The sequence below is a fragment of the Platalea leucorodia genome (genome assembly GCF_965183815.1).
Source record: "Platalea leucorodia genome assembly, chromosome: 1".
NCBI classification, from domain to species: Eukaryota; Metazoa; Chordata; class Aves; order Pelecaniformes; family Threskiornithidae; genus Platalea; species Platalea leucorodia.
Window position 1 is genome coordinate 96935399 of NC_138823.1, and position 26763 is coordinate 96962161.

At 45.7% G+C, this 26763-nt stretch overlaps 1 protein-coding gene across 2 annotated transcripts; it reads left to right on the forward strand.

The window, feature by feature from the left end:
• Positions 1-304: 304 nt before the first annotated feature.
• On the forward strand, positions 305-13798 carry SMIM13 (small integral membrane protein 13). Of its 2 annotated transcripts, XR_014228720.1 has the most exons (3): positions 305-737; positions 10049-10334; positions 13759-13798. XR_014228720.1 is itself a non-coding variant. In XM_082317225.1 (2 exons), exons 1-2 carry the CDS (start codon positions 662-664, stop codon positions 10240-10242), a joined length of 270 nt encoding a protein of 89 aa, XP_082173351.1. In that variant the 5' UTR covers positions 305-661; the 3' UTR covers positions 10243-13712. The 2 variants fall into 2 exon arrangements, 1 of the variants encoding a protein (XP_082173351.1); XM_082317225.1 differs by lacking the exon at positions 13759-13798 and having other exon boundaries at positions 10049-13712.
• The last annotated feature ends 12965 nt before the right edge of the window (positions 13799-26763 follow it).

A 26763-nucleotide genomic window follows, 5' to 3' on the forward strand; every position in this document is an offset into this window, starting at 1 on the left:
AGGAGCCGCCGCCGGCCGCCCCTCAGCCTCCCCCGGGGCGGGGGCCGCCCACCCCCGGGCGAGGGGCAACGGCTGCCGCGGCCGCCGGGCGCCGTTTCGCGCCCCGAGGGGGCAGCGCGGGGCACGCCGGGACTTGTGGTCCCCGTTGGCGGGGGCGCCCGGCAGCTGGGGCGGGGGGCGAACTACGACTCCCAGCATGCACCGCGCGCCGCCCCGCGTCACCATGACGCGCTTGAAGGCCCGCCCCCTGCCTCTGCTGCCGCTCTTCACGCCGGGTTGTTAAGCGGCGGGGGGAGACGGCGCCGGTGCCGCCGCCGGCTCAGCCCGCGTCGTCTCCGCTCCTCTCGCCCTCCCGGCCGGGCCGCGGAGCTGCCCCCTCCCTTCCCGGGGGTAGCGGGCAGCGATGCGAGGCGCGGCCTCCTCCCCGTAGCCGCCGCCGGCGGGCCTCTGCCCTCGCCTCAGCCCTGAGGCGGCCCGCTGCGGGGTGACCCGCCGAGGGGCCGCCCGGGCCCCGACCGCTGGTGCTCCCCCTCCCGCAGGGCTGAGCGGGCCCTGAGGGCCGCCGGTGGGGCTCGGCCCAGCCCGGCCGAGCGGCTGCCGCGGCGGGGAGGCGTCTTCGAGGAGGGAGGCTGGCGGCGGCGGGGGGGAAGCGGCCGGCGCCATGTGGCAGAGCATCGGGCTGACCTTGCTGGTGATCGTGGCCACCCTGGCCTGCGTGCTGCTCTTCATGCTGTGCGGTGAGTCCCGCCCGCTCCCCTCGGCGGCGGGGCGAGGAGGTGCGGGAGGGCTGGCCTGGCTTCGGCGGGCACTGCCCGCGGCCCCCGCCCTCACCCCGGCTTTCTCGGTCTCTGGTGGTTCTTCTTTGCTCAAATGGACTGAAGGAAACGAAAGGGCGCGATGCCCCGGGGTGCGGGGGAGCGTGTGCGGTTCACAGCGCCCCCTTCTCTTTGTTTCGCAATAATTTTGAGCCTTGAAATGCTTCCAGAGCTTAATGGGGTGACTAATCTGTAGCTGACAGCCTCTTTAGCGCACGGAGCACTGAGCAGGCACTCTGTGCAGCTTCTACGGGGGTCGGAAAGGCCGGTGAACGGAAGGAGTAAACTTCCTACTGGTACTCCTCAGCTGTCGACATCTGTTTGCTAGAGTAGATTAGGAGCAGCTCTTGGGAGGTTTTTTTTGGTCTTAGGTGGATCCGAGGCTTGTATTGCTTTGTAATGCAGAGAGAAGGGTTATTTCAATGGAAGGCACGACTTGCAGGTCTGTTAGAGTTCTTGGAAGGACTCAGCAGTATAGTGCGTGTGGGTGTTGTGATCGATATGCTGAACTTAGAGCTCTAAAAAAAAAAACCACCCGAAAAATCACCACTGCCAAACTCGAACTATGCCATAGCCTGTGGTGAAAGGCTTGTGAGATAAAAGCCAGGTGGATTTATAAGTGATGCTTGAAAACCAAGGGAGCAAAGTGAAGAGTCAGCTGACATTTTAATGCTAAAAAAAAAAAAAAATTGTTAATTGTAGTCAAAATGGGAAAGCATTGTGAAAAGATTTTGCAATATCAAGGGACTGGATAATGGGGGGGGTGAAATCCAGTATTAACCTATACGGAGTAATGCACACAAAAGGTGTGAATTATGTGCATACATAACTTATGTGGGGAAATACAGTGGCTTCAAACTGAGCTGTTAGTATCCCAGAGAAAGGATTAGCTGAAGTAATTGCAAGCACTTCTCCAAAATATCCATTTAATGCTTTGTAGCAAGCAAATAGGCAAATGAAACATTAGAAGCTTAAAATAAAATGGAAAATGTCATTATATTGCTACAGGAATCTACCATGTGTTGGTATCTCAAACAGTGTATTTTCTTACTAAAGTGTATTACCTTATTTAAAAAAAAAAATCCTAGTTTCTTTTTAAAAAGGTAGGGTAATGACTATGAGCTATGTAATGACTTCTGCATGAAGAAATTTTAAATAGGTTAGACCTGTCTAGCCTGGAAAATAGATGACTATAAGAATGGTGGTGGTTATAAAAATGAGTAGAATGAAAAAGGTGAACTGGGAATGGTGGTGAAGTTTCATTATTACAGAGGAACTGGAGTACATAAAGTTAAATGATAAGGAACAGGCTTAAAACAAAATTTTCTTGTACACAATGGGGGCAAGCTCATTAACAAAGAATATTTTGGATGCTGAAACTTTTATCATTTAAAGTTCATGGTAGAAAGGTCAACATAAAGTATTAATACTCAGATAAGGAAACTTGCAATACAGATAACTGGGACTGCAAGGGTATATGAGGGTGCACCTTGTATGCTTTCCCTGGTTTTGTGCCTTTTTCTTCTGTGTCCTGTACTGTCCATTGTTACAGACTAAACTGTGACTTAAGTAGATATTTATTCTGAGTGGTTTTTTTAATTCAAGTTTCTATATGCTCATTAGGTGTCGCCTGGCCACTTTTCATCTTTTAGGACATGAAACATGGTACTTGTTAGGGTTTTTATGTTTTCAGAGTATGCATAAGAAATCATTACTTACTCTCTTCCTGAAACAGTAAAATGATTTTAGAATAGACTATTTCAGTTGGAAGGGACCTACAATGATCATCTTAGTCCAACTGCCTGACTGATTCAGGGCTGACCAGAAGTGAAAGCATGTTACTAAGGGCGTTGTCCAAATGCCTCTTAAACATGTGACAGGCTTGAGGCATTGACCGCCTCTGTAGGAAGCCTGTTCCAGTGTTTGACCACCCTCTTGGCAAAGAAATGCTTCCTAATGTTCAGTCTAAACCTCTCCGGTGCAGCTTTGAACCATTCCCATGTGTCCTGTCGCTGGATACCAGGGAGAAGAGCTCAGCACCTCCCTTTCCACGTCTCTTCCTCAGGAAGCCAGAGCGAGCAATGAGGTTGCTCCTCAGCCTCCTTTTCTCCAAACTAGACAAGCCCTGCAGCTCACAGGACATGCCTTCCAGGCCTGTCACCAGCTTTGTTGCCTTCCTCTGGGCACATTCAAGGGCCTTCACATCCTTCTTAAATTGTGGGGCCCTGAACTGCAGACAGTACTCAAGGTGAGGCTGCATCGACACCAAATACAGCAGGATAATTCTGTTTTTGCAACATGCTGTTCAAAACTGGAAACCAGGATCATTTTCTCCAGGTGTTTCTGCTTTTGTCTGTATGTGACAAATGGAATCAAAACACTAAAGATCTCTCTAACTTTGCCTGCTAACTTAAACATCTTTCTAGTGCTTTCTTGCTTAAAGAGAGCAAGAGAAATTAATAAATGACTTTATTTTTAAGTGGCTTATAAATACTTAGCAGTTTGGAGTTCCATATCATACATTCAGTTTGGATTCATTGAATACTTTGCTTTGAATCCTTCATTGTATTTTACTTTCAACAGTATCAGAGCTTATAAAATGATTGCTAAAAGTCACCTAGATTTCAAAAGTACTGAGCATGGGAAGCTGATATGTTCGTTGTTTGGGGGGGGCGCGGATTTGAACCGTTACTCTGTTAGTAGTGACTCAATAGGATTTAATAATGATTTACAGTATTGGTAATGATTTTTTTTCTATCATACAGCATTTATCAATTAATATTGGTACACTTATAATTCTTGTGCCATGATTTTTAATGGAAAATATTCAAGGAAAACAGTGTCAAGACCACTACTAGAAAAAACTGAGTACAAACTACTTCCAATTTAATTTTTTATCTGTGCCAGTGATAGGCAGTTTCTTACCTACCTTCTTACCTACAGGTCTCTGTTCTTTACAGCCTGTTAGACTCCCAGGGAGACTGAATGCTGTGTGTCACAGGATATGAGTAAATGCCAGCCTGTGAGTCGTGCAAATTAATGGACAAACCTGACACAAGAATGGCTGGATATAAACTGGAGTAAGCTTAATCTGATAAGAATATTTTACAGCCATCTGATGAGAGGTATTGAAACAGACTTATGAAAAGGTCTTACAGGGTCAAGAGCTTAAAGAGCTGTAACTTGGATTTTGAGTGACTTGTAAAAGGACTTGTGGTGTGAATGCTTGCGGAGAACAATAGACTTAAATATTCAGGAGACGTCCTAGAATCATGTGGATTTCTGCTGCTTATTGCAAATACGATGCGATAAGTGCTATCAAAACTTAAATAATGGGGGAAAAAATTTCGTTTTATCATTTTTCTAAAGTGAAAAGACAAAATTCAAAGCACAAACTATCAGAAGTTATTTGGACCAGGTCTTCAGCCATGTGAAAAGCAAATGTTTATGCCTCAATTAGGCATTTATGTCTATAAAAGTACTTTGAATAAATGACCCGATTTCTTTTAAACATTTCTGGATGCTTGCAACTGCTACTTTCAGTGTTAATCGAAATTTGTTAGGAAGCATGGAAGGCTTGCAGCTAGCAACATCTCTATTTGTAAACCGATCACATCTGACACAGAAACCATTGAGGGACTGTAAACATAGGAATTTTTCAGTTGCTCTTTTAAAAGTGGGACTAAGGTAACTTGCTTCCATTTTTTTATTCGCACCTTTTCTGATTTCCTTTCTCTGGTTTCTCTTTGGTGGTCTCATTGCTGCTTTTGTGTATTCCATATTCCTCTGCAGATGGGAGGAATTCATGCATAGTCAAGGATATAGGATAAGATAAAATACCCGCTAAGGTGAACTCTAGTACTGCTTACCGCTGTGTATTTGTTTTAATTTCCCAATGTAGTAATGCATGGAGCCCTGTGAAATTGCAGAAGTGCCTTCAGTGGAACAGATGGAAGCGTTCATCTCATTTGGCAAGAGAGGCTAATGAGATGAGGTTTGAGACGCATGACCTTAAAACAAAAACCATGTAACTCAAAGTGCTGAAACAAGTACGTGGTTTGCTTCACAAGTGTGAATTCAGGTGCAGATGGGTAAAGACTTGAGCTCTAAATTCTGCCTGAATAACTTTAATGCTTTAATAGCTTTGTAACTATCTTAAATGAGTGAATCTTGTAAAATACCAAAAGATGAGGATGGTCATGCTTGATTAGACAGGCAATAAAGAGAAAATACTCTTTAATTTGAAGTTGAGTTTTGAAACTGTTATAAATGGGAGATCAGAAGAGAGCGAGGTTTCCTTGTGATCAGTCAGCAAGCAGCATGTGGTAGAGTGTGGCATTAAATGGGAACAGGTTTAAGGATCCATGCAGAACCAAGCACTCTGTTACCTGATGTCTTTTGTTATTCCAGTATCTGAGTAGTGTATGCTTCCTTCAGTCTGATCTTCTCCATAGCAGAGCTATCTACTAGGGCAGTATATTATCTACATCTTAAAAAGGCTGCAGCATTAAAGTGACTTGTCTGTGGTCACAGAAGAAATCTGACATAGAACTCTCAGAGTAGAACCCTGTTCTCCCGAATCTCAGGTTAGCATCTAGAGCTCCGTGCTCCTTTTTCCCCTTTTTTTTCCAGCTGTAGCTGCTTAAGATTTTCTGTGATGGACACTTCAGCGTTTGAATACAGGCAACATTCACCTTGGTAATAACCCAGTTCTAAATTAGTCTTCATGTGCTGGAGTAGTAGCATCCTGTTTTCAAATCAGTAGGGACACAGAGGTAAAGTGATCTTGCAAGACTGCACAGGAATTCTATAGTAGGGTCAGAAATAGAAGCCAGATCTTCAGGCTCCGACTTGTGCTGTTACCACGTTACCTTCCTTCCTTTCTTGGTTTCATTAGTATTTCACATAAGAAAAATCAGGTTGCTTTAACCTAGCACTCCATATTAGCCCTGTTTTTTTTGTTTTGTTTGCTCTTCCTGATTCAAATGGAAGAGGAAATGTGCTCCAATAAAGAAAACACTCCTTCTGTTAGCTTTTGTGTACAGGCTAGTATAAGGTGAATGAAAAACACAGACCTGAGACTTGTACCCCTCTCCTTTTGAGGGGGATTAACATAGTCGGATTGCTTTATTTCCTTCTCCTTTACAAAGAACTAGGAGCCGGGATGAGAAATAACAGAAAAGGTAGCTTCAGTGAAACATAGTCAAATCATAAAAACTGTTTAACATCCTGATTATTACAGAGATGTTGTATACATCTACGTATGAGTCAGTAGAAGAGGCTTTGACTCATGGTCCCATCTTCACAAACACGTTGTGTCATGATTTATAAGAGGGGTTGACATACCGATCGCACAATGCCAAATGTGGCTTGAATGTCTTTGGATGGCACCTGGCTGTGGCATTTTAAGTGAGACAGTGGCTCCCAGCTTGTAGTGAATACTAAATGCTGCAGAGCCTGGGAGCTGCTCTTCTGCCTAAATGCAAAATACTGTCTGTTTGTGGTAGACAGGATTTCCCTGCTCTCTCAGGATTCAGGTATCTGCTACACCAAGAGCTGGAGCCCCTGCTTAGCGTTGTGATGATGTACAGTTGGACCTGGGTTGCTTCTTTGAGAGGCAACTTCTTTCACCAGTTAATGTAGAAATATTATATATTATAGTCTACATGTCATCACTGCTTGTTTGCTGAAGATGTATTGTGGGTATGTTCCGCAGGTTCAATCAAGCCAAGGATGATGTGAAAAGGTAAATCAAATGGCTGAAGAAAATAAAGTAAGCACTGGAATACTGATTCAAATCAAATATTTTGTGTGTGGTGAAGTTAAACCAGTAGGATTTCTTTGAGAGTGGCTTGCCTGAACAAAGTGGAAGCTTTTGAGATGCAAACCAGTGGTGTGGGTTACCTGTCCAGGAAGAGCTCTACAGCAAAATAGTTGCAAAGCTAATCAGAGCTGCAAAGACAAGACTGCGTGGAAATACCCGTTTTCCTTTTTTGTGTATTTTAAGTTACTTTACAATTACTTTATTTTTAAAAATACACTATTATGTAACTTGCAGTTCTTCCATATGGCCTGATGTCAGGTATTACCATTTTGCAATGTTCTTAAGAGGCTGAAAAATTAATAGAAAATGCATCGTCTTCTGATTCAGAAGTAACTCATACTGTGAATCTGCCTCCAGGCTTTGTCTGTGTGTGTGGCTTTGTTTACTGGTGTATTTAGTTGATACTGCTGCTGGAGAGAGTTTCTCTTACCCGGAATAACTTGTTCTTTAGTAGTCTGGTTATTTCCAAGGGAATTCTTACTTACGTGTTTAGTAACAGTGAGGCGACAGGGAGCCTCAGCTGAAGAGGCAGACTTAACTTGAGTCAGACAAGTGTGTTTTGTTTGGGGGATTTTTTTTTTTAACTTTCCATCCAAGCTGGCGCTGTAACTAGAGCAAGTTGAAGAAATCAGTCTCTCTGTTTTGATTACCTTATACCTAAATGTCTCTGGTACAGGCTGGGAGAGCTTGTGAGGTTTTGAAACTCTAGTTTCTAAGCCTGGTTACCCTCCCACTATTATCATTGGCGAAGCCTGTTGTAATTTTCTTTTCAATGAACTGCATCGTGGTTGATTTCACCTGTCTGTTATCATTGGTCTAGTTGTTTGTCTACTATAATCAGTCTTGTTGGCTGATTATTTACACTGTCTTGTTTGTGGTCTTGAGCTAGAGAGCTCTGAAGGCTGTTTATGGCACTCAGTGTTTTGGATACTCAGACTGTTGTGCTCTAACTCAAACCAAACATTGGAAAAAAAAAAAAATTAATGCTGCTTTTCTTGAGAGTGTTGTGAGAATGAAGTGTGAATGTTCTTTACCATTTCTTTCTTCCCTCCTCCCCCCAAATAGTAATTCCGTGTGTTAAGTGGCCTGTTCGCAGTGATAGAGGAAGCATGTGATCCGCTTTATCTAGCCGAAGTTAAAGTACCCCCCTTAATGGGGTATTTATTTATACTACATATATTCAAGTCATACTTCTGTACAGTGCCCTATAACTCTTTTTTTGGGGGGGAAGGCCCTGAATATTTTGGGCCTGCGCCTTGGTATTCTCTAGAAGTAATGTGTCTGTTTCACAGTGTTCACTTTGCAGGTGTTTTGGGTAAGATTTTAAACAAACAAAAAAACCCCAACCAAACAATTTGTAGCTGAGAGTTCCTCCCCCACACACCCAGAGGCTAAAGTGGATTTAGTAGAATGTACCGCGTGCTTCTAAGTCTAGTGTCCCAAATCTTGGCTCTGTCAACAAATTGGGGAGTTGAAGACATTTTTAAATGGCTTGTAATATTCTGCTTAGGTCTCACTTTCTTGCAAGTTTCCTGTCTTCGCTTGGAATGTTTTACGCATTTTCTTTCCCATGCGGACTAGAAATAAGCATGGCTTTTGGAAATTTGATTACTTTTAATGATGGTTAGACCCATGAGAAGAATGGATTGATTTATGGTCTTCAGAATGAAGCTTCCAGAGACCTGAAATACCCCTCAATGGAAACAACTTTCAAAGAATTGCTACTTCAATTCTTACTTCTAGAGCTGAAAGAAAAAAAAGATGCCAGAACCAGATATCTGCCATTGAGGTTTTTGCTTTTCGCTTTTGCCCGTGGTTTGTGCAGGGGATTTAAGGCATTTGTGGGACACCACATTCAATTTAATCACAAGTCATTGAAAGGTTTAGGTATTAATGGAAAAAGGAAATACTTGGTGTAGGCTTTAGGAATCAATTTAGATCATAAAAGGTTAGCATATAAAAGCTTTCCATCAGCTGTCCTCAGCAGCAGAGAAGTTACAGAAATTAAAAGTCTGCAAGATGTGAAAAGTATTGCAGGAGGGAGGGGAAGGGTGGGATCTTGTTTCATCCGAAGCAATGGCCTGCCCATATTGGCATGACTGATTACAGAAGAGGAAGAAAAATAGTGGTGCTGTGGTTACACAAGTGCCACTTAGTCTCTTCCCCCCTTCCCTAATGCACCCCTCTTGTCCATGCTCAGAAGTCTGTTTCTGCTGACAGCTGTGTAATTGGGAGGATGGGTTTCCCTAGCTCTGTAAAATAAGGCTCTTAATATTTGCGTAGGTCAGCAGCATGCTCTTGAATAGCTAGCAAGACCTTCTGAACAGAGAATGAGAGTATTAATTTATAGCTCTACACAAGACAGATGGTTTCTGGTGTTGCAAATGACGCTTATGTAGCATATGTTTTCAAATAGATGTTTAAATTTTATGCAGCTTAACTGTGTATTTCACACATAAGTTACATTCCTGTTTTATGGATGATGAAACTTGACTGGTTAGCTGGAGGGAAAGGGAAACCACGAGTTCTCAGCTGGGTAAAACTCCAGTCTCTCTTGACCTAAATGCTTAGATAAGGGAGACCTTTTAAAAGGAAGATTCTGGTTTTGGTTTAGATATATTTATATCTGCTTTTTTTAAGTTCCTTGGCTACCTGTTATAGAAACACTTGAGGAGCTGGATCTCAACTATTTTTTCAAGAGATACTCTGGAAATTTGACTGGCTTAACTCTTTACTTGAATAGTTTTGGGACACGGAGCATTTTAACAGTGGAGCAGAACACACATTTGCTAGAGAATGTTAATTTTACTTTAATGGGATTTGGGCATGGTGATGGAACACGTTGAATTTGGGGGATGTGGTCTTTTAGTGAACATAAGGAAGACCTTGTGCATTTCAGAATAGGATTTATTATAAAATATGGTATTAATGTCAAGATCTCCACAAGTGTGCTTAATAGTGATTATGTAATGTGGCTTTTAAAATGTGATTTTCAGAACAATATGTTTGCTAAGTGAGGGTAGAAGCCCTGTGTAATGAATCCTGACTCCTTGTTTTAGGTATAACCACAGAAATTCCTTTTCTCCTGACAGTTAAGACCCTTGTCTGCGCAATGGTGATCACCCACCTACTGCTTGCTGTGGCAGTACAATTAGGAATGTCTAGGTCCTTGCCTGGAGCTTAAATGTTTGCTTCTGGATGAAGACAAACTTCATTAAGTCAAATTGGTATTTATAGGACTGTAGAAAGGAGTGGGTGTGTTGTGGAGGGGTGTTGGGGTTGAAAGTTGGGAATTAGAGGATGGGAGATGATCAAATATTTTGTCACTTTTCTGGTATACTTTGCTTGAAAGCTGGCTATCAATTTGTATGAAGTAACTAAGCGGTACCTTTTTTCCTTTCTCCTGCAGGCTGGTACGTGGTCTGGCAATTGTTTTTGTCTAAATTCAAATTCCTGAGAGAACTGATAGGTGACACAGGGTCCCAACAGGGAGACAACGAGCCTTCAGAGACTGAAGCTGAACAGGAGACTCCACCCTCGCCTCAGAGAGGTAGACAGAAATACGCTCGACAGCGAAGGGTACCTACAGAAGACACAACTTAAAGTACTCGTTGAACTTCTGACTAACTATGAATGGTTAAGCACCTCTGCACTGTGTTCAGTGGTTTGTTCTTACTGAAAAACTGACTTAAGAGGTAATATTAATACCTGTGGACCTTTACTTCTGAACTACCAATGTATGCTACTTCGGTAGAGGTTCAGGGAGGGCTTCAGCAGCAAGTCATAAAATACTGGAAGAAAGGCGGGGTGGAAAGAAATCTCCACCAGAAAAATGATGAGCTGCTGTAGCTCCTGTCCCTGCATACAGATTAAAAACAGGTCCTGGACCATAGGATTAGCCTTTGCATTAGTCTGAATATAGTAAATGTTTCAGACTTGAAATGGTTTCTGAATTATTTTTTCTTTACAGCACTGTAACTACATATGGTGAAATTGAGTTTTATTTCCTTAGCTATATATGAATATATATTTTTTCTTCAACCTTGAGAATGCACGTGGACTTGAAAAACGGTTGAAAGAATATCCTGCTTTAGGAAGTATTCTAAAGTGAGATTTTAGTTACATTCTTATATATATATTAAGAAGTATAAATGAAATATGAAAAATCAATATTAGATGCACATGATTTGGAGGTTTTTATTATCTCCTTTTTAAGAAAAAAAAGGCAAAAAAAGGAATCGGGTGATAAGACCTGTTTTCTTGGTTTTGACATAAGAAGGGTTACAGGTTAAGGAGTCCTGCAAGGTTTCTGTATGTTTCTCCTGAACCTTTTACTCTAAGTCCAACTTGTGTTGGAGAGGGGAACATGCCTAGGTTATGTACTCACTGTTTAGTATTCTGAGGTGTCATCTTTGGTTTTTGGATACTAAGCCACTCTAGTTCACTTTGTACACCTTTACATCAGGTATATGGTACCTGGACATAACTTCTTCCCTGGAACTGGTTAAGGCATTCTGACCAATTTGGTAGCCGTCACTGTAACACTTTGATAGTGTTATGGCAATGAATTTGGTACCTCATGTTTGGTGGAGGACTTACTGATTTTTACTGGTAACAAGCAGTTGCTCCTGTTTTCTTTGAGAATGAGTTATACAGCTATTTTGACATTGCACTTCAGAATGAAGAGCTCCACTTCTGTTTATCTAGCAACCCTGCAAATTGATGTGTGAGATCTTTGGAAAGGGGAAGAACACGCATGTACCACCTCTGATGTGTGTATGAGAGAGAACTATCAGTGTGCCTTGTCATGAACAACTTCAGTTTTCTCCCGAAGCTTGGATATGTGGTGGTGTTTGGATCATTGTTCCCTGTATAAAAACTGTTAAACAGGACTACAAAATTTGTCTTGTACTTAGAGCTGTTAAGAATTTTAAACCTATGACTTCCAAACTTGTGGTTTGGTTCATTTATATGGCTAAAAGCAGCAGCATTTAGCTTTTTCATCAAGTAGGCCTGCATCTGGGAAAACAGCACTCTTTTAGTGCCTTTATGTTTTAATTTGTCATCTGTGAATACTGTTCAAAAGCTAATGAGAGCATTCACTTCATAAAATGATTTGGATGGTTCAGTATTAAAATGTGAAAGATCAGCGCTGCCCTTCCTTTGGAGTCTAAAAGTCTTTGTTTTGTTTACTAGCATGTATGTAAAGCATGCTTTGTATTACAGGGTTACATTTTCAAGCATGATTAGGCAGTGCTATGCACGTATCTTTTGAACACATGTAGAAATATTTCTAGTCTCCTTCCTCTGTTCTGTCTGCTGGCAAGGGAATGCCTAATGATGGGGTTTTTTTAATTAGCAAAATTTCCATTTATTCAAACTGAGCAAAAGCAATCAGATTCTGTTCCCTGCTGCTTTCAGTTGTTTGCCTTGACAACTTAATGTCACTATATTCTTGTGTCTGTATGTCTTTTCACATGATGAGACTTTCAGTTTAACAGTGCTAAGCAAGTACTGGTACATTTTTCTTAAACATCTTTAGCATCTTTGTCTTGAGCTTTGCTAATATAGGCTTACAAATAAAGATTTTTATTTTTTTGTACTGACTTAGGATATTGACACTCCACTGCATTTCACTTTTACCTAGACTTTAGTGCACAGAAGATGGCAAAAGGCTGATGCTTACAGTATCCCCAGCTGAGATAAGTAACAGTTAACTCAGTCTCTGCTTCTAGTAGCTGTGAAGAAATGTGAAGTTACAGCAATATACCTAGCTAGTCAGGGTGGCTCTAAAGGTGCAAGAATCAAGACTCTGGAGCAAGTTAATGAAGGAAAAATCCATGTGGGTTTGAATGCTGACACTGATCAAATATGCAATAAGATGGATGTGGAACCTCTGGGTAGCTCATCTGCTCTGGCCAAACAACGTCCTCCTCCCTTCCTTGCTGTATGTAGGTGTACATTTCACTCCCCAAAGTTATTTTCGGTCTCTTTTTTTTTTTAAACAGCTGATGCTATTTTTTTAATGTTGATGTGACATAGCTGCCAATAACGCTGTCTGCCTGGTGTACAACTTTAATGATTTTATTAATAGCAGGCCAAAGGTTTATATTATGTGGTTTGGAAGAATTCTGGAATGCTGATGTCTTCTGTCAATGCATAATTTTTCCTGAAGGAGTCTGTGGTAGAATCTTTGTACAGGGCACTTCATACAAACCTGTAAAAGCGAAGCTGTATGTGTGAAAGCATGCTTGTGATAAGACCTGGGTTGTGATTGCTGGCAGTCCAACATACTCATGTCTTTGAATATTTTTACCAATGTACTTCTGAAATGTTGCTGGTGGGTAAGCACTTAACTTTGAATTGACCCATTCAAGTCTGAAACCTTATGAAGGCAGAAGGTTACACAGTTGATCTCGTTTTGTTTAGTAGGATCTATTTTTAAAACGGTTTATTGCCTTATTGTTGCAGCCATTCTCTTGAATGTATTTTGGGTTCTTATCTTTAAAATATAGTCATATCACCTTTGCAGGGGCTGTGTAACTTTGAATAAGCAGTAATTACCTATGTTGTATGTGACAGTTAATTGAAAACAGTTACCGCAATGAAGGCTGGAACAAACACAGTGTAGACTGGTGGAAAAAAAAAATACAAAAGCTATTGCTAAACCTTGAGGAGTGTAAACAATTTTGTTCATGCTGAAGTGCATAACTCAGACCTGTTAGGGAGCCACTAAGGTTGTTATTGTGGTGATTTAACATTTGCCCGTGAGGCTAATTCTATGCAGTTCATCCATTAAGCACTGCTGCTGTAGCTATTTGCAGAAAATGCCATATACTCTGCTGCAATTTGTGAGCAACTTGCTGCTTAACATCAGGTTTTACACTGAACTAGACCTGTGTATGTACTTCTGTTTTGTTTGGAAATGACCAGCATAAAGAATGTGTTCAGTGTGGTCATTTGCTTCCTCGGTGTTACAATACTGTACCTAAAGCTTCTGTGGTTGTCTGTTTTCACCGTTAACTGTTCTTTTAACTGACTGCACAGATGAAAAATAAAGTAACCAGATGTGATATGAGTATTTGACCCGAGTGGTTTTCTGGCTTTTTTTTGGAATAGGATTTTGCCTGTAGAATAAGACATCTTGTTTCAGTGTGCAAACGCTACAAAAGACAACTTGTCAAAAGTCACGTTCTAGCTGGCATCATACCTGCAGATGACTTCATCTTAAACAACAGGTTGGAGTGTATCTTGTGGAGCAGGAGTTATTAAAGGTGTGTTTTCTGCTTTATACTTGAAAGTTGTAATTTCATTTTAGCAATTAAAAAAACAAAACAAAACAAAAAAAAATACCCCAAAACAAACCTAACAAAAATCAAACCACCTCTTTCGTCCTTTGTTCTTGATGCTTTTAAGAATGGGTGTAGACTTCATAGTTTGTCTAAAAGTAAGCGTGTTGGTAAAGCAGGAAGTTGTTCTAGTTTGGAAATGAGAGAAGGAGAAGGAAATGAGGATGTGCTTCATCCCTGATTGCTTTTGTTAAGTAAAATGCATAAATTGAATCCTGGGTTCTTTCATTGAAAAATGAGATATTAAAAGAAGACTTTGGAAAAAAAAATAGAGATAAAATCTCTTTAATCTTGAGAGAACGAGCTGTTTTACTATTGTCCTACTCTTCTTACTTGTAAAAACGGGCTACAGTAAAATGCCATGGCATTACACAACTTGAGCACTTGGGTCTTTTGACTTAAGTTTGGTTTGGGGGGGTGGGGGGTGATGGGTGATGGGCTATTGGTGTCAGATGCTTGTAAAACATGTGCTTGCCTTTCTGCTTTGGTCCTGCTCCTAAGGAAATGCGTCACGGTCTGTTCCAGTGGGAGGATTAAAGGTGCCGTTGCACCGCTCTGCTCTGCCCGAAGTCCCACCGACGGCCGTCTTAGCTGGTGCTGCTCCTTCCCCGCGGGCCCGCGTGTGCTGTCCTCGGGCTTCTCCCGGGGCCTTGATCCTAGGCAATGAAAACACACAATCTTTGCAAAACACAAGGGGTGTTTCACCTTGCTTGGGTAATGCTTACATGAATTTTTTTTTTACGTGGGATTAGGCTGGAAGTTGGCAGTGTAAATATGCTGGCTTTTATATTAGACCTTAAAGACACGTTAGCTGTATTCTTCATGTAGATCGGAAGCTCTTATGTTTTGAGCGTCTCTGTTATCCCTGTGGGTGTTTATAATCAATAAAGTGTTCTCTCTGAAAGCTTATGGAGGCTTTTTCGCACTGCTTCGTAGGCTGCCTGTGTGAAAGGGAGGAGATGGGCTTGTGTCTGGTCTAGGGCTTACGGTGACATGTAGCAATGCCGGACAGAAGGACGGGCAAGATGGACCTGCGGGTGGGCAGAGCAGCATCGTGGAGCAAACAGCAGAAGCAACCAGCGCTAATGTCCGAGAGCTGTCGGGATGTGAAGTCACCTGTGGAGGAGGTGCGGCTGTGGAAGGCTGGGGCGGGAGCCCTCTTTCACCGGAGGAGCTCAAACCCTTCAGAAGGCAAACATCCTCCGTTTTACAAATGGGAACACTGGGACGAAATACACCTTACACTTTATTTTCCTGTATTTCTATTCACAGGGCTTTTCAGCTTCCACCATGGAAAACGGATAACACAAATGCTCCTTTAACTTTGGTAGCAAAGAGCCTCTAATATCTAGGGGGGGACGGGACAGGGCATCATGCGGTCGCTCTGGGGTAAGTATTGCGCACGCAGCGGTGGTGGCGTACCTCCCTCTGCTCGCACGCCCCGCGCGTACTGCCGCAGGGACTCCTCCCCAAGGCTGGCAGGGTACTTGACCTCGGCAGGATAAGGTGGCGTGCGTCCTGCATCAGGGAGCTGTGGCCTGAGCGGCGCTTATCTGTGAATCCCTCGTGCCTGGGTCTACGCCGTACACCTCAGGCGGCTGATTTCCACCCCCCCGTTAAAACGCCCAGCCTTCTATGCAGGCAGCTGCGCTGTGCAACCCGCGACTGCAGAGTTTCGGAACCAGAAGGTGCGCGTACCCTGCCTCCTCCCTGGAACCGCTGCGGCGGGGGGGTAGCTGCCTGAATGTGGTATCGGCGTCCTCTTCCCTGTGCTAGGGGGTTTGAATGTCTCCTGGGGAGCTGAGAGCCTCCTGGCAATCAATGCGTTTCTTCACGAATAACGCCAGCTCTGGCTTGAAGCGAGTTGAGCTACTGCTCTGGGCTGGGCTGCACCACTGGAGCTACATTTTTATTCCAATCCGTCTTGAACTTCCTAGCACAGCGCCCCGCTCCTCGTTTAAGGGCCAAATCGGGAGCCTTCCGTCGTTCGGAGAACTTGCCTCTTTTCAGTTACTGCGGTTCCTCTGTCTCGAACCAGCCCTTCGGTGCCAGCTGATCAGATGCTGCCCTTCTCTGTGTTTAAACAGGCAACATCCTTGCCGTGGTAGAACAGGACAAAATAAGTCTCTTGCACACCAGTTGTTTCCGATGTGAGTGGTTTTGCCTTTTGAGAACGTAAAGAGTAGTCACCCTTGAGTCCCCTAAGACCCTGCGTTGGGAGGGAGGTGCCGCCTGGGGACCTGAGCCCTTGTGGGAGGGCCCAGCTTGGTGCAGGGCGCTGGCGCGAACAGGCGGCCCTACGAGGCGACGCGGCCAGGTCGGGCGCGCCGGGCACGCAGCGCCGATGGCGTTCTCGAGCGCCGATGATAAACCCCCTGAAGCCGATAAACCCCCTGAAGCCTGCTTGGTTTTGTGGCTGGGTGGCACCACCTCTGCTGCGACTTCTCATCCTGGCGCCACTTGGCCTTTGTCTCTCCGGGAGGAGAACGGGGCTGATCGGCCTCCGGCCCCAGGGGGCTGGGGGCATGTTCACAAACAACCGGCACAGGTACTTCCACATGGGAAAACGCTCATCCTTCCTCCAGGCCAGCGAAGGGGGCGAGCCAAGGTGGAAGGCAGGGAGCTGGGAATTTCACTCTGTGGCTCTCATTTGCCGGTCTTCTACTGACGTTCTGTGTTAGCCTCTTTGTTTTCCAAAATCACCAGGCTTATTTAACAATTGCAAGGTTTAAGTATTACCAATGATGCTTATTGCAGCCTTAGTTTTTTCACTTTCCAAAGGATTTGGATACTGAGGGCAGACTTGATTTTGCTTTTCCTTGTCCTGATTTCCGGGGTGTCCTCACATTTCTCCTGAGTACTGGAGTGATGGCATAGATAGGGGAAAGTGCTTATCCCTGGACTGGTGCCTTAAACAGGTGAATTGCTCGCAGTGCAGATCCAGTCTGAAACCCTGGAGGATTTTAATAGCAAAGATGGGTAGAAAGGGAGCGCTGGGGCTGGCTTCTCACCACTAGATGGCACGGGCCTTCAAGCTTTGCCGGTAGAGGTCCACCTCGCAGGAGGAAATGTTGAGCATCCATCAGCGCCAAGGCTCTTGAGCTCCTTTGCATTTGCTCTCGCTGTTTTTTGTAATTCTGTTGGGGTTTCGCGGGGCTGGGAGGTACAAGGGCAGCTCCTTGTGGGGGCTGAGCCTGGTTCTTGTTTGGCCCTGTGCTTCACGCAGAAAAAAGCTGTGGGACGCGTGGAGCCCCATGCCTAGGGGGGTTTGCGCCTTGCTCTGCAGCGCAGGAAGAAGACTGGATTTTGCTTTGTAAAGGAAAGTGACCTCAAAAATTATCTGCCCCAAGAAGGGAGGTCTCAAAAGTGCCAAGAGGGATCTGCTTTTTTTACCTCTCACCATGCTTAAGTAAAAACCACCAAAACACACCACAGCAGCACTTCTTCAGGCCTCAGGGTTACAAACATGCTGTAACATTGTGAACAGCAGCTTCAGAAATGGGTTGGCTTTGTGGTTTTTGTCCCCAGTCTAATCGCAAGGGCAAGCTGCCTGCTGTCCACATCTCTTCAAAACCAATTCACAACTGTGTGTCCTCGCGCTTCTCGTACTTTGGCTGCAGAGATGGGAGGTGACATGCCACCCCACCAGAGCTGGCCTAAATCCTGCTGGTTACCGAGCAGGTAAAACAAAGGCTCATGATCAGCTCACTTTAAAATCTTCTCCCCAAGTCTAATATTAATGGTAGGCCAACTGTAGTCTAATATTAATGTTAAATATACAATGTTAATAATCCTATGTTAATATTAGGCTTGGGGAGAGAGAGCCTGCATCACATTTTCTTTGCAGTAAAGACACAAATCCTTGAGAAAAGCAATGAGAGAGAGATACAGTTGGACCCTTGTTGACTTCTCCTGCTGACGAATCTCTGTATTCAGGCTAAGGGAGGAGGGAGCACTATGTTGAAAAAGGCTTTGGAGAAACCTGTTTTCCCTTTACTGACCCCCTCATTTATTACCTAGGAGTAACCGTGAGTCCCCATTAGCAGAGCTAACATTTACACTGAGAGAGCTGCTGGCATTTTTTTCTTTTTAATTTAATTCTTTTTTTTCAGTCTGTGTGGCTTGCCAGGAAAACAAGGCTTATCCCAGCTGTGCAGGTGTGTGCCTGAAGAGTCCGTCTGCTGTTTGGGTCTGGAGGGCTGCTGCTCTTGTAGTAATGATCCTTAGTGCTTGGCGAGACCGTCTAACTCATGAGTGAGAATAAATGCGTTGGGATGAAAACCCGGGCTGTCTGTAATGACCCCGCAGGGCTGGGGCTGACACTGGCTCTTACGCTGCAGCTCTGCCTGGCGGCAGGCAGCTCCACAGGGAGCAGGAGCGCTGCTGGGGCATGGTTTTTTCTAGGAATGCCAAGTACTTCAGCGGTGGCTGCAGGAACAGGTTTCTTGAGATGTCCCACACGTAGATAAACAAATGCACTTCATGCAGCAGGTAGTGAAAGCCTGCAACCTGCTGCCACAGGATGTCATGAAGTTACATTCATGAACCTGCAGATACAGGCTAATGGAGACTTCTATGGGCAAATCCCAAGTTCACAGGATAAGGAGAGGTATAGGCAGGGCTGTATTTCCTAACATCCCTGACAAGCGCTAGGGAGAGTCAGATTTGTGAGTTTATCCTGGACATCGCCATCTACCCCTGTTAGAAAGCGAATATGGGGCTACGTGCACCACCGCCTGATCCAATGGGGCAGTTCTTACCTCCTTAAATGTTGGCAGGCTGATGGCTAGAGATGCTCAGAGAACAAAACCAATGGCATATTGCACACACGTGTCCCACCCCCCCCCCCCAACTAAAAAAGTCTCCAAAGTCCAGAATGAAAAACAAATCCTTTATTTTACAAAGAGCCGTCGTGTTTACTGCCACAAACGACCAGCAAGAGAGCAGCGTTCAGTGCAATACGTGGGATGAGACCGCAGCCTTTCCTGCCCACCTGTGCCCGTGGCCTGGGACGCTGGGCTCTGCTTTTGGGTGTTGTGCTGCAGTCGGCAGGTGCGAGGCTGTCCCACCCTCCATGTAGTTGTTTTCACCTGTGTAAGGAAGCTGTGAAAGCTAATTAGTTCCTACTTGTGCAAAAGGTGGAGTTTAGAAAGCCTTTTTTTTTTTTTTTTTTTTGATTTGTGTTCTTTACCTAAAGTGCAAGGGCTAGAGACAAATCAGGCCTGGAGGACTCGCTGCTGTGTGCATGGAATGAGGTTTAAAAATAGATGCGTCTCAGCTAGTGATGGGGCCACAGCTGCGGCTTTTCTGTGTGTAAGGCTTTTGCCTTCATCTTTGTGTCTGTGGAAAAGAAGCATTGTGAGGAAGGGAATGGACAGCCTCCTCTCCTGGGAGGCTACGGATACATTCAGGTACAAAACACTTATTTCACTTTTCTACTTGATTATTTTTCTAAAAGATGGGAAACTGAGCAATGTTCACAGGACATGGAGATTTCATTCTCTGTTGCCTTGGCTGGAAGCGGAGGTTTGGCATTTTCTGCTGGAGTTGTTCCACATAAAATGAGTTGGATGGGCTGCTCCAAAGATCTTGGTTTGCTGTGGAAGAGATGCCACAGGGTGCTGTGCTACTGCCCTAGTGTGGGACCCTGAGCAGACAAAGTTATCTGTAGCGGGGACCCTCTGATAAGTAGCTGATGAGATGTAACTGGTCCGTGTGAAATACGTGAATTGTGGGATTACCCTCTATGCTAGCACAGCCCGAGGCAGATTCATCTGCTGGAAAACCAGTAAACTTCAGGAGTCTGGGTTGCATGGTGATGGTCTGGTATCTCCTGCTGGCCTCCAAGCGCGTGCTTGCGTTTCCCCCAATAGTACTATGGTTGGTTTGTGGTACAGGAGCAGCTTGTGAGCGTCTTGGTGCTTCCCTGTCTGGTTACTTGCTAATGAGCACAGCGCCCAAATACCTGGCTGTTTATTCCTGTGCCGCCAGCTGCCTCTGCAGTTCACTGCACAGGCGGTTCCTCGCCAATACAGGGCTTTGCTTGTGTGAAGCATTGAGCACAAGCTCTTTGGGAGTTTGTTGCTAAATATTGTGAAGAGAAAAACAAAAATGTGCAAATGCTGTAGATGTGAAAACTCATTCAGCTGGGTGGATGTACTTGCTGTGTAAGGTACGTATTGTTTGCGGTTGTGTCATCCTTGTCCCCATATGAGGAAAAAAACCAGACAAAAATGGGATGGAGCATATGTGCTGGCAGTGGAGAAGGAGTCAGAGTAAATGAAAAAGATCTTTCACAAAATGTTTCTAACTAGTAAAAGAAAGCAAACTCACTTTGTCAAAAAATCATTTTGAAACCCACACTTCAAAATTAAATGCTGTTCAATTGCATGAAGCTCCCTTAGCCTTCCTTGGTGATTCAGCCCTTCCCGTGCCAAAGGACACCCGCTCCAGATGTACAGCTACGTAGCTCCGCATCTGGCACGCACTCTCCCTGGAAATGAGTGGCTGAAGCTGTGTATTATGCTTTTCCAGCAAGGCAGGGATGTATGCAGGATTGCTTATTGAAGGTGAGCTAAGCATCACCTAAACAACTGTCTCTGTGACCCTAAGAACATCTGCCTAATTTTTCTGTCTGGTTCCCTGTGTTTCTCTGCCCTGGTATGAGAAAAAGCAAACAGAGGAGTGCGTGTAGGCTGGGAGCCGTGAGCCCCTAAGCAAGCCCTCCGGGACTACCTGGACTCTGCGCTGCTACAAGTCCAGAGCTGGCAAGAAAACTGCTGGGAGAGTGGAGGCACAGAGGTGTGAGCTACCTGCGTGTCTGGCTTTTCCCCTACCTAGCACAGAGCGCATTTTGGTTGATGGGACTTTAGGGTCAGGTTTGATCCCAAAGCCTGGAGGCTGCCTGAGCGCAGCGGGGGGTGGCAGGGCCGGGGGGACTCAGCTCGGATGTGGCTCGCGCCGTTTGCGGGCTCAGGCTCCAGGACTGCTCTGACTTGCTGAACCCTCGGGACCAACGCTTTGATGGTACCGATACCAGCTGCAGGCTTGATGGGCCAGGAGGGATCCCCAAGTTTCTAAGGTGTTTTAGTGTTCGGTTCGTGACTTGACCTGTGTATGCGGCTGCACCGAGTTTCAGGAGGCAGATGCAGGGTCTGTGGGTAGGATTCATCACGCTCAAAGTCCAGGAGCCCGTGATACGGTCATTTGCAGCTACTTGTCTCAGTTGCCCTTGAAGACCTAAGGAGACCTAATCATTGGAGCCTGGGGAGAGTTTATCTCATCCTAAAGTAGATTTAATCACACAGCGTGGTCTTTACTGAGCCTATTTCTCCCTATTCAGTTTTACAGGGAACCCTGATGATACCTCACATGCAAATGTCTTCAGGTAGATGAGACGAATTGCATGCAGGGTGTCACATGCTGGGAGCAGAGATGGGCTCATCCAAATTGGGGTGCTTCTCAGCATCACCATCCCCACAGAGAAGAAAGGAGGGAGCGCGAAAGAGGCTTTCTCATTCGTGGATCTCTGTGCCTTCAGCAGCTTTACTCCTCGGATGGAGCTGGTGGTTCTGTGTGCTGCTGGCGTCTGCGGGACATGTGGATTTCCACCTTCACTTCTCAGTGTTCAGAGGCAGCTCCGCCTGCTGCGGGATGGATATGGTGGATCCCACATCCACCCACTTCTGCCTATATACGTGGGTGAATGAGGTGTGCTGTGCAGTGCAGCCCTGCTCTAGGAAGGTCCCTTTGGTCATCGTAGCAATTCCTGCGAAAGTGATAGAGGTTGCCGGGAGGGCTGTGCTCATTCCTTAAGTAAATCTGCGAGTGGGCAACTGAAAGCCGCGTCTTGAGCAGTGAGGCCTGAAACTGACGGCAGGTCACGCGCTGCAGAACGCACATGCTCATTCTCATTTATCAAAAATTAATTTTCCTTTGAAATGTGGCATGAAGAAAAGCCAGGTAAGTTAACTTCTCCCCTTCTGGAACGTAAGTTAATTACAGGTACCCGTTTCTGGCTCAAATCACCTCCTGAGATAAAAGGCTTTTGGGTGGGTTGCTCCTACCATCCTTCATAAAAACAAAGCACAAGGTAAAAAAACAGTAAAAGTCCATTTTTCTCTTTTTCCTGTTCATGGCCACTCACCCTTGTGGCTTTTTTTCTTTGAGCTCAACTGGGATTATAGGCAGACGTGAATTACTGCACAGGAAAATGCACTGGAGCCTTCTACCTGCCCAAAAAGCTTTAAGATATACCTTGATTCCTTTCTGCCAGACAATCTAAAGCCAGAACAGGCTTTTTTTTTTTTTTTTTTTTTTTTTTCCTCCTCCTCTCCCCTTCCCTTCTGCTCTCCTCTTTCAGATTTTTCTGCTTATCCTTCACTGCAACATTCATTTAACCACGCTGAAGTCTGCCTTCATATAAATAGCAGATGCTTCTGGGACATTGTTATTGCGCCTTCCCGGCTGGCCATGGTTCGGGTAGCCCTGGCTGCAGCGTTGAGCAAGATAAAGCTAGTTAAGTAGGAAGCTATGAAGGACCTCTTGGATTTGGTTTCTTGCAGCTTTGCATCAAAAGCTCTGATCACTTTTCCTGTAATGAAGGGAAATTACAGGGAAGGAGGGCAAAAAAAAAAAAAATCCCCCTGATCTCAGGGGACAGCCCCCGCCCCCTGCCAGCAGCGAGACTTTTACATCCCTCCCTTGGCTGACAGAAGCTGATACCCCGTGGGCGCGAGCGTGCATGGAACCAGGGAATCGTGATTTTTTTTGTTTGTGCGTATGGTATGTGTAACCTTCTGGGAGCCCGCTGCCTGCGGAGGCGGCTGCTGCTGCTTGTGCCGCAAAGCCGAGGCAGCGTGTTGCGGATGAGATGAGGTTTATATATCTCCTGTAGACCTGATACTCTGTGCTCCCCCCGTTCTGTTTTTGCTGTAGTCAGCCTGATGTATCAAGTTGCTGCTTGTACAGAAAAAGATACCGTGTCTCTTGGTGTTCAGCAGAGGAAAAGAAACCCCTGTCAGGGAGGCGGTACGTATGCTGCGTCCATTGCAGCTGCAGCCGTGCTCCTTGGGCACAGGTTTCCCAGGCGCTGGGCTTCTCCCTCAGCAGGGACTCGGAGGACTCGTGGAGATGGAGGGGGTCAACAGCAACAAGGTGGACTCCTATGAGGAACATTGACTTGGTGGACTTTGCTTGTGGGGGTGCAGGGCCAGAAGTTAAATCCAGAGAGGTGCAGAAAGAAGAAAATAAATTGCAGATCCATTCTGGGTTGAGCCTAGCCTGATACTGTCTGCTGAAAAGACAGAACTGAAGCACAAACTCCTGTGAGGAGGTTACTCTTGCAAATTAAACCCCAGGAGAGGTGGGAAAGTCATGTTCTGCTCAGGATTGCTTTTCCCTTGCAGTGTTTCAGCTTCTCCTGCTCAGAAATTCACAGCAACTGTGAGCCAAGCCCATGTCGCTGTGGAGACGTGGGTTTATCAGGAGGCACAAGGAGCTTTTGTCTCCTTGTTTCTTGCCACGGAGCTGCCAACTCCTGTTTTTCTGCTGCCCTACAAGGCTGAAGAGGAGGGCTGTGCAACAGCCAGCAGTGTGCATGCCCAGCCATGCCCTGATGTTTTGACCCGAAACTGTCCTTGCTGGCCCTTTGCTCTGGGAGGCCATCCCTAAGCGGTCCTAGCCACTGACCTGGAAGGTGGTGGGATGAAGAGCACCCTGCTCTGAACCCAGAGCAGCGCCCCAGAGGCACAAAGCAATACCCTGGGAAGGTGCCTCCTCCCAAGTCAGGCTGCAGACTGACTATTTCATGCCCTGCATAACTCACGGACACCAAAGACTAAATATTTCGTTTTTGAATGGAGAATGATGTACTTGTGTTTCCTAAGTGATTCCAACGGCTGGCAGCATGTCCAGCATGATCAGGCCTTGCTAACGATGTGAACTGCACTCCAAATTTGGCTCTAATTTAATCAAAGTAAAATTGCCTCTGGGCAGTTCATTGGAGGGAAACTGAGGTGGTACGAGTTAGTAGGAGTCTGTGCTAGCCCTCATGCTAGCTCCCAGGAGGTTAAGTGTCATGTCACTCCTGCTCTCTCTGAAGTCAGCAGGTTTATGACAAGGCTGGATTAGATGTTTCTCCTGCTGCCGTTCACTTTATCCAGGTACTCTCAAGCCTGGATTCAACATCCTCTTTGAGTCGGAAGAACTTCTGGGAGGACGTTGCAGCACTCGATATAACTGTAGATTAACTCTGATGTTGAAAAACCACACCACTGTATCCAGGGCTCTTCAGACAGAGAAAGCTGCTGTCTTAGGTGGAATTTGGGTGCAAATAGCAAAAAGAAATGGTTAAAAAAAAAAATAAATCCATGTTATCTGGACAGTCCAACTCTGAGATGGAAAAATCTTCTAGCAGAAAAAGGGCTCCGTTGATTTGTGATGTGTATATGTTGCTTTTGAAACTGCCAGTGTAACAGATTAAGATGAATGAGTAGGCATGTTTCAGAGGTGGGAGGAATGCTTTGTGTCGTCCTCCGAGACTGGCAAGTCCCCGTCTTTGCCCCGGGAATGTTCCTGTCTAAATATTCTTCATGGAGAGAGCGGTTAGGCATTGGGACAGCCTGCCCAGGGAAGCGGTGCAATCACAGTCCCTGGAAGTATCCAAAAACCGTGTGGATGTCGTGCTTAGGGACATGGTTTAGAGGTGGACCAGGCAGTTGGGTTAACGGTTGGACCTGATGATCTCAGAGGTCCTTTCCAACCTTAACGATTCTATGATTCTATTCTATGGACTAATGCCATGAACATTGTGAGAGGAGAAAGGGGCAAGGGAGGGTGAAGAACTACCTTTGGAGTAAATCCGATGAGTTTCTAAAGCCCTATGATTGAGGCTGAGGCACATTACCATGGAGCAGGCAGTCTGGAAGTGGGGTTCAACAGGGAAAAGCTGGATTTGGAGCAGAACAGCTACAGATGCTTAGCTCGTGGGCAGCGGGAAGGTGTTACCGGTATAGCAATACTCTGAAGAGTGCTGGCAGTAGATGTGGGAGGGACATTTCTGAAACGCAGCCCAGATGTACGTGTCGGAGAGTGCCAGAAGCTCTAGGGTCTAGAAGTTACGGGGGATGTGAAGGTGCTGGGGTGTAATCTAGCATCAGGCGACGGTGTGGGAACTCGGTTTCCTTCACCCGTGTTGCCTTTGCTGGAACGGCAGGCCGTGGGTTTGCCAAGGTCGCAGTAATGCACAGCTAATGAAAACGCAGAAGCTGCGCAGCCCTGGCTTGTGAGAAACGGTAGAGGCAGCAGCAGGGGGCTGTGCAGTATGGGGCGCGATGAAGTATGTCCCGTGTCATGTATCAGTATGAATTGACAATATCTCTAAAACCTGCCCGTTTCAAGGGTGGCTTTTCTCTCTCCTCTTTCTCCCTCGCTCATCATCCTGGAAGAGAAAGGAAGCATTTTTTCTAATTAATATGAATTAGTATTTACTTAATGTCTGGAGTAAGGAGCCAAGTGTGTTCCACTTGCCACTAGTGTGAGGCAGTGGCAAAAAGTCTGCTTTTTTTCCACGCTGGACATCAGACAGTCATTTCACGCTGACCATCGCCTTGGTTGCCAAACAGCAGCGGTTTCTTGGCAACTGCGTGGGGACACTGCGGCTCAGGGAGGAGAGCGAAGAGGCTCCAGTTTCTATTCCGAACCGTTTTGGTTGTCCAGTCCCTCCTTTGCTGTCAGTTGACCTTTTTAAATTTAGCAGCGGAACGAAATGGAGCACTCTCGGGGAGCAGCCCCGCACCACCAGCTGTCCCCTCGCGAGGACACCACGAGCCGGAGCAGGCGCTTTGCTCTCGAGGCTTTCGCTGCGCTTGCGCTCCCCAGCAGGGATGCCTTTCGTTGGCAGCCGGGAGCGGGCGTAAGCGCGGAGCCAGTCCCAGCCTTTTTCTCTCCTCCTGGCGTGCCCAAGGTGTTTGATGGGAGGCAGGGCAGTGCCTCAGCAAGAGCGAAATGGGAAAGTAACTTTTGGGAAAGACTCCGTGATCCTTAAAGCCACGTGGCTCCTTCGGATGGAACCCGCACCCAGATAATGCTCAGCTTGGCATGGAGTAGAAGAGGGGTGCTCTTACCGTTGGGTTGGGGGGGGAAGGATGGCTGCACTGCACGAAGTCGCTCTTCCAGTTCCTGCGTGGATTTACTGGTGGCTTCACCAGTAAATGCTGGAGAGGGGGAGCAGGCCAGAATGGGTGGACCGTCACGTCCGCGTCCTGCCACCCCACCTCATCGCGGGACGGTGTGGAGAGGAACCGCCCCGTTCGCCTCAAGGACCAGCGCCTGCGCTGTGAGGAGGTGGTTTGGGACACAGCTCACGCAGCGGGAATGGACACCGGGAACGGGGCAGGAGCGTGGCCCGGTGCCCTGCAGGCCCTGATGGTTGCATTTTGGACTTGATGCCTTGTGTAGCTGAGTTGGATAAATGCTTCACCTGCTTCTTCTGGACAGGCAGAGAAACTGTCTGTCCCTGCCTCTTAGACCCTCAAGTTCTCACTGCACACTGTAAGCACTGATCAGTGAAAAGATGGAAAGTGAACTCCTCATTTTAGAATGGCTTTGATAGTATTAGCAAGCAGCAATATTCCCTTTTAATATGCTTAGATGGCTCAGAAAACAAGAAAAAATAAGACCAAGAGTTGCCTTTTTTTGTACAAAAAAAGCTAGTAATTTAATAATTTTAAAATTACTCTCTAGAAAACAACGAACTAATACAGGCTTGCAATAA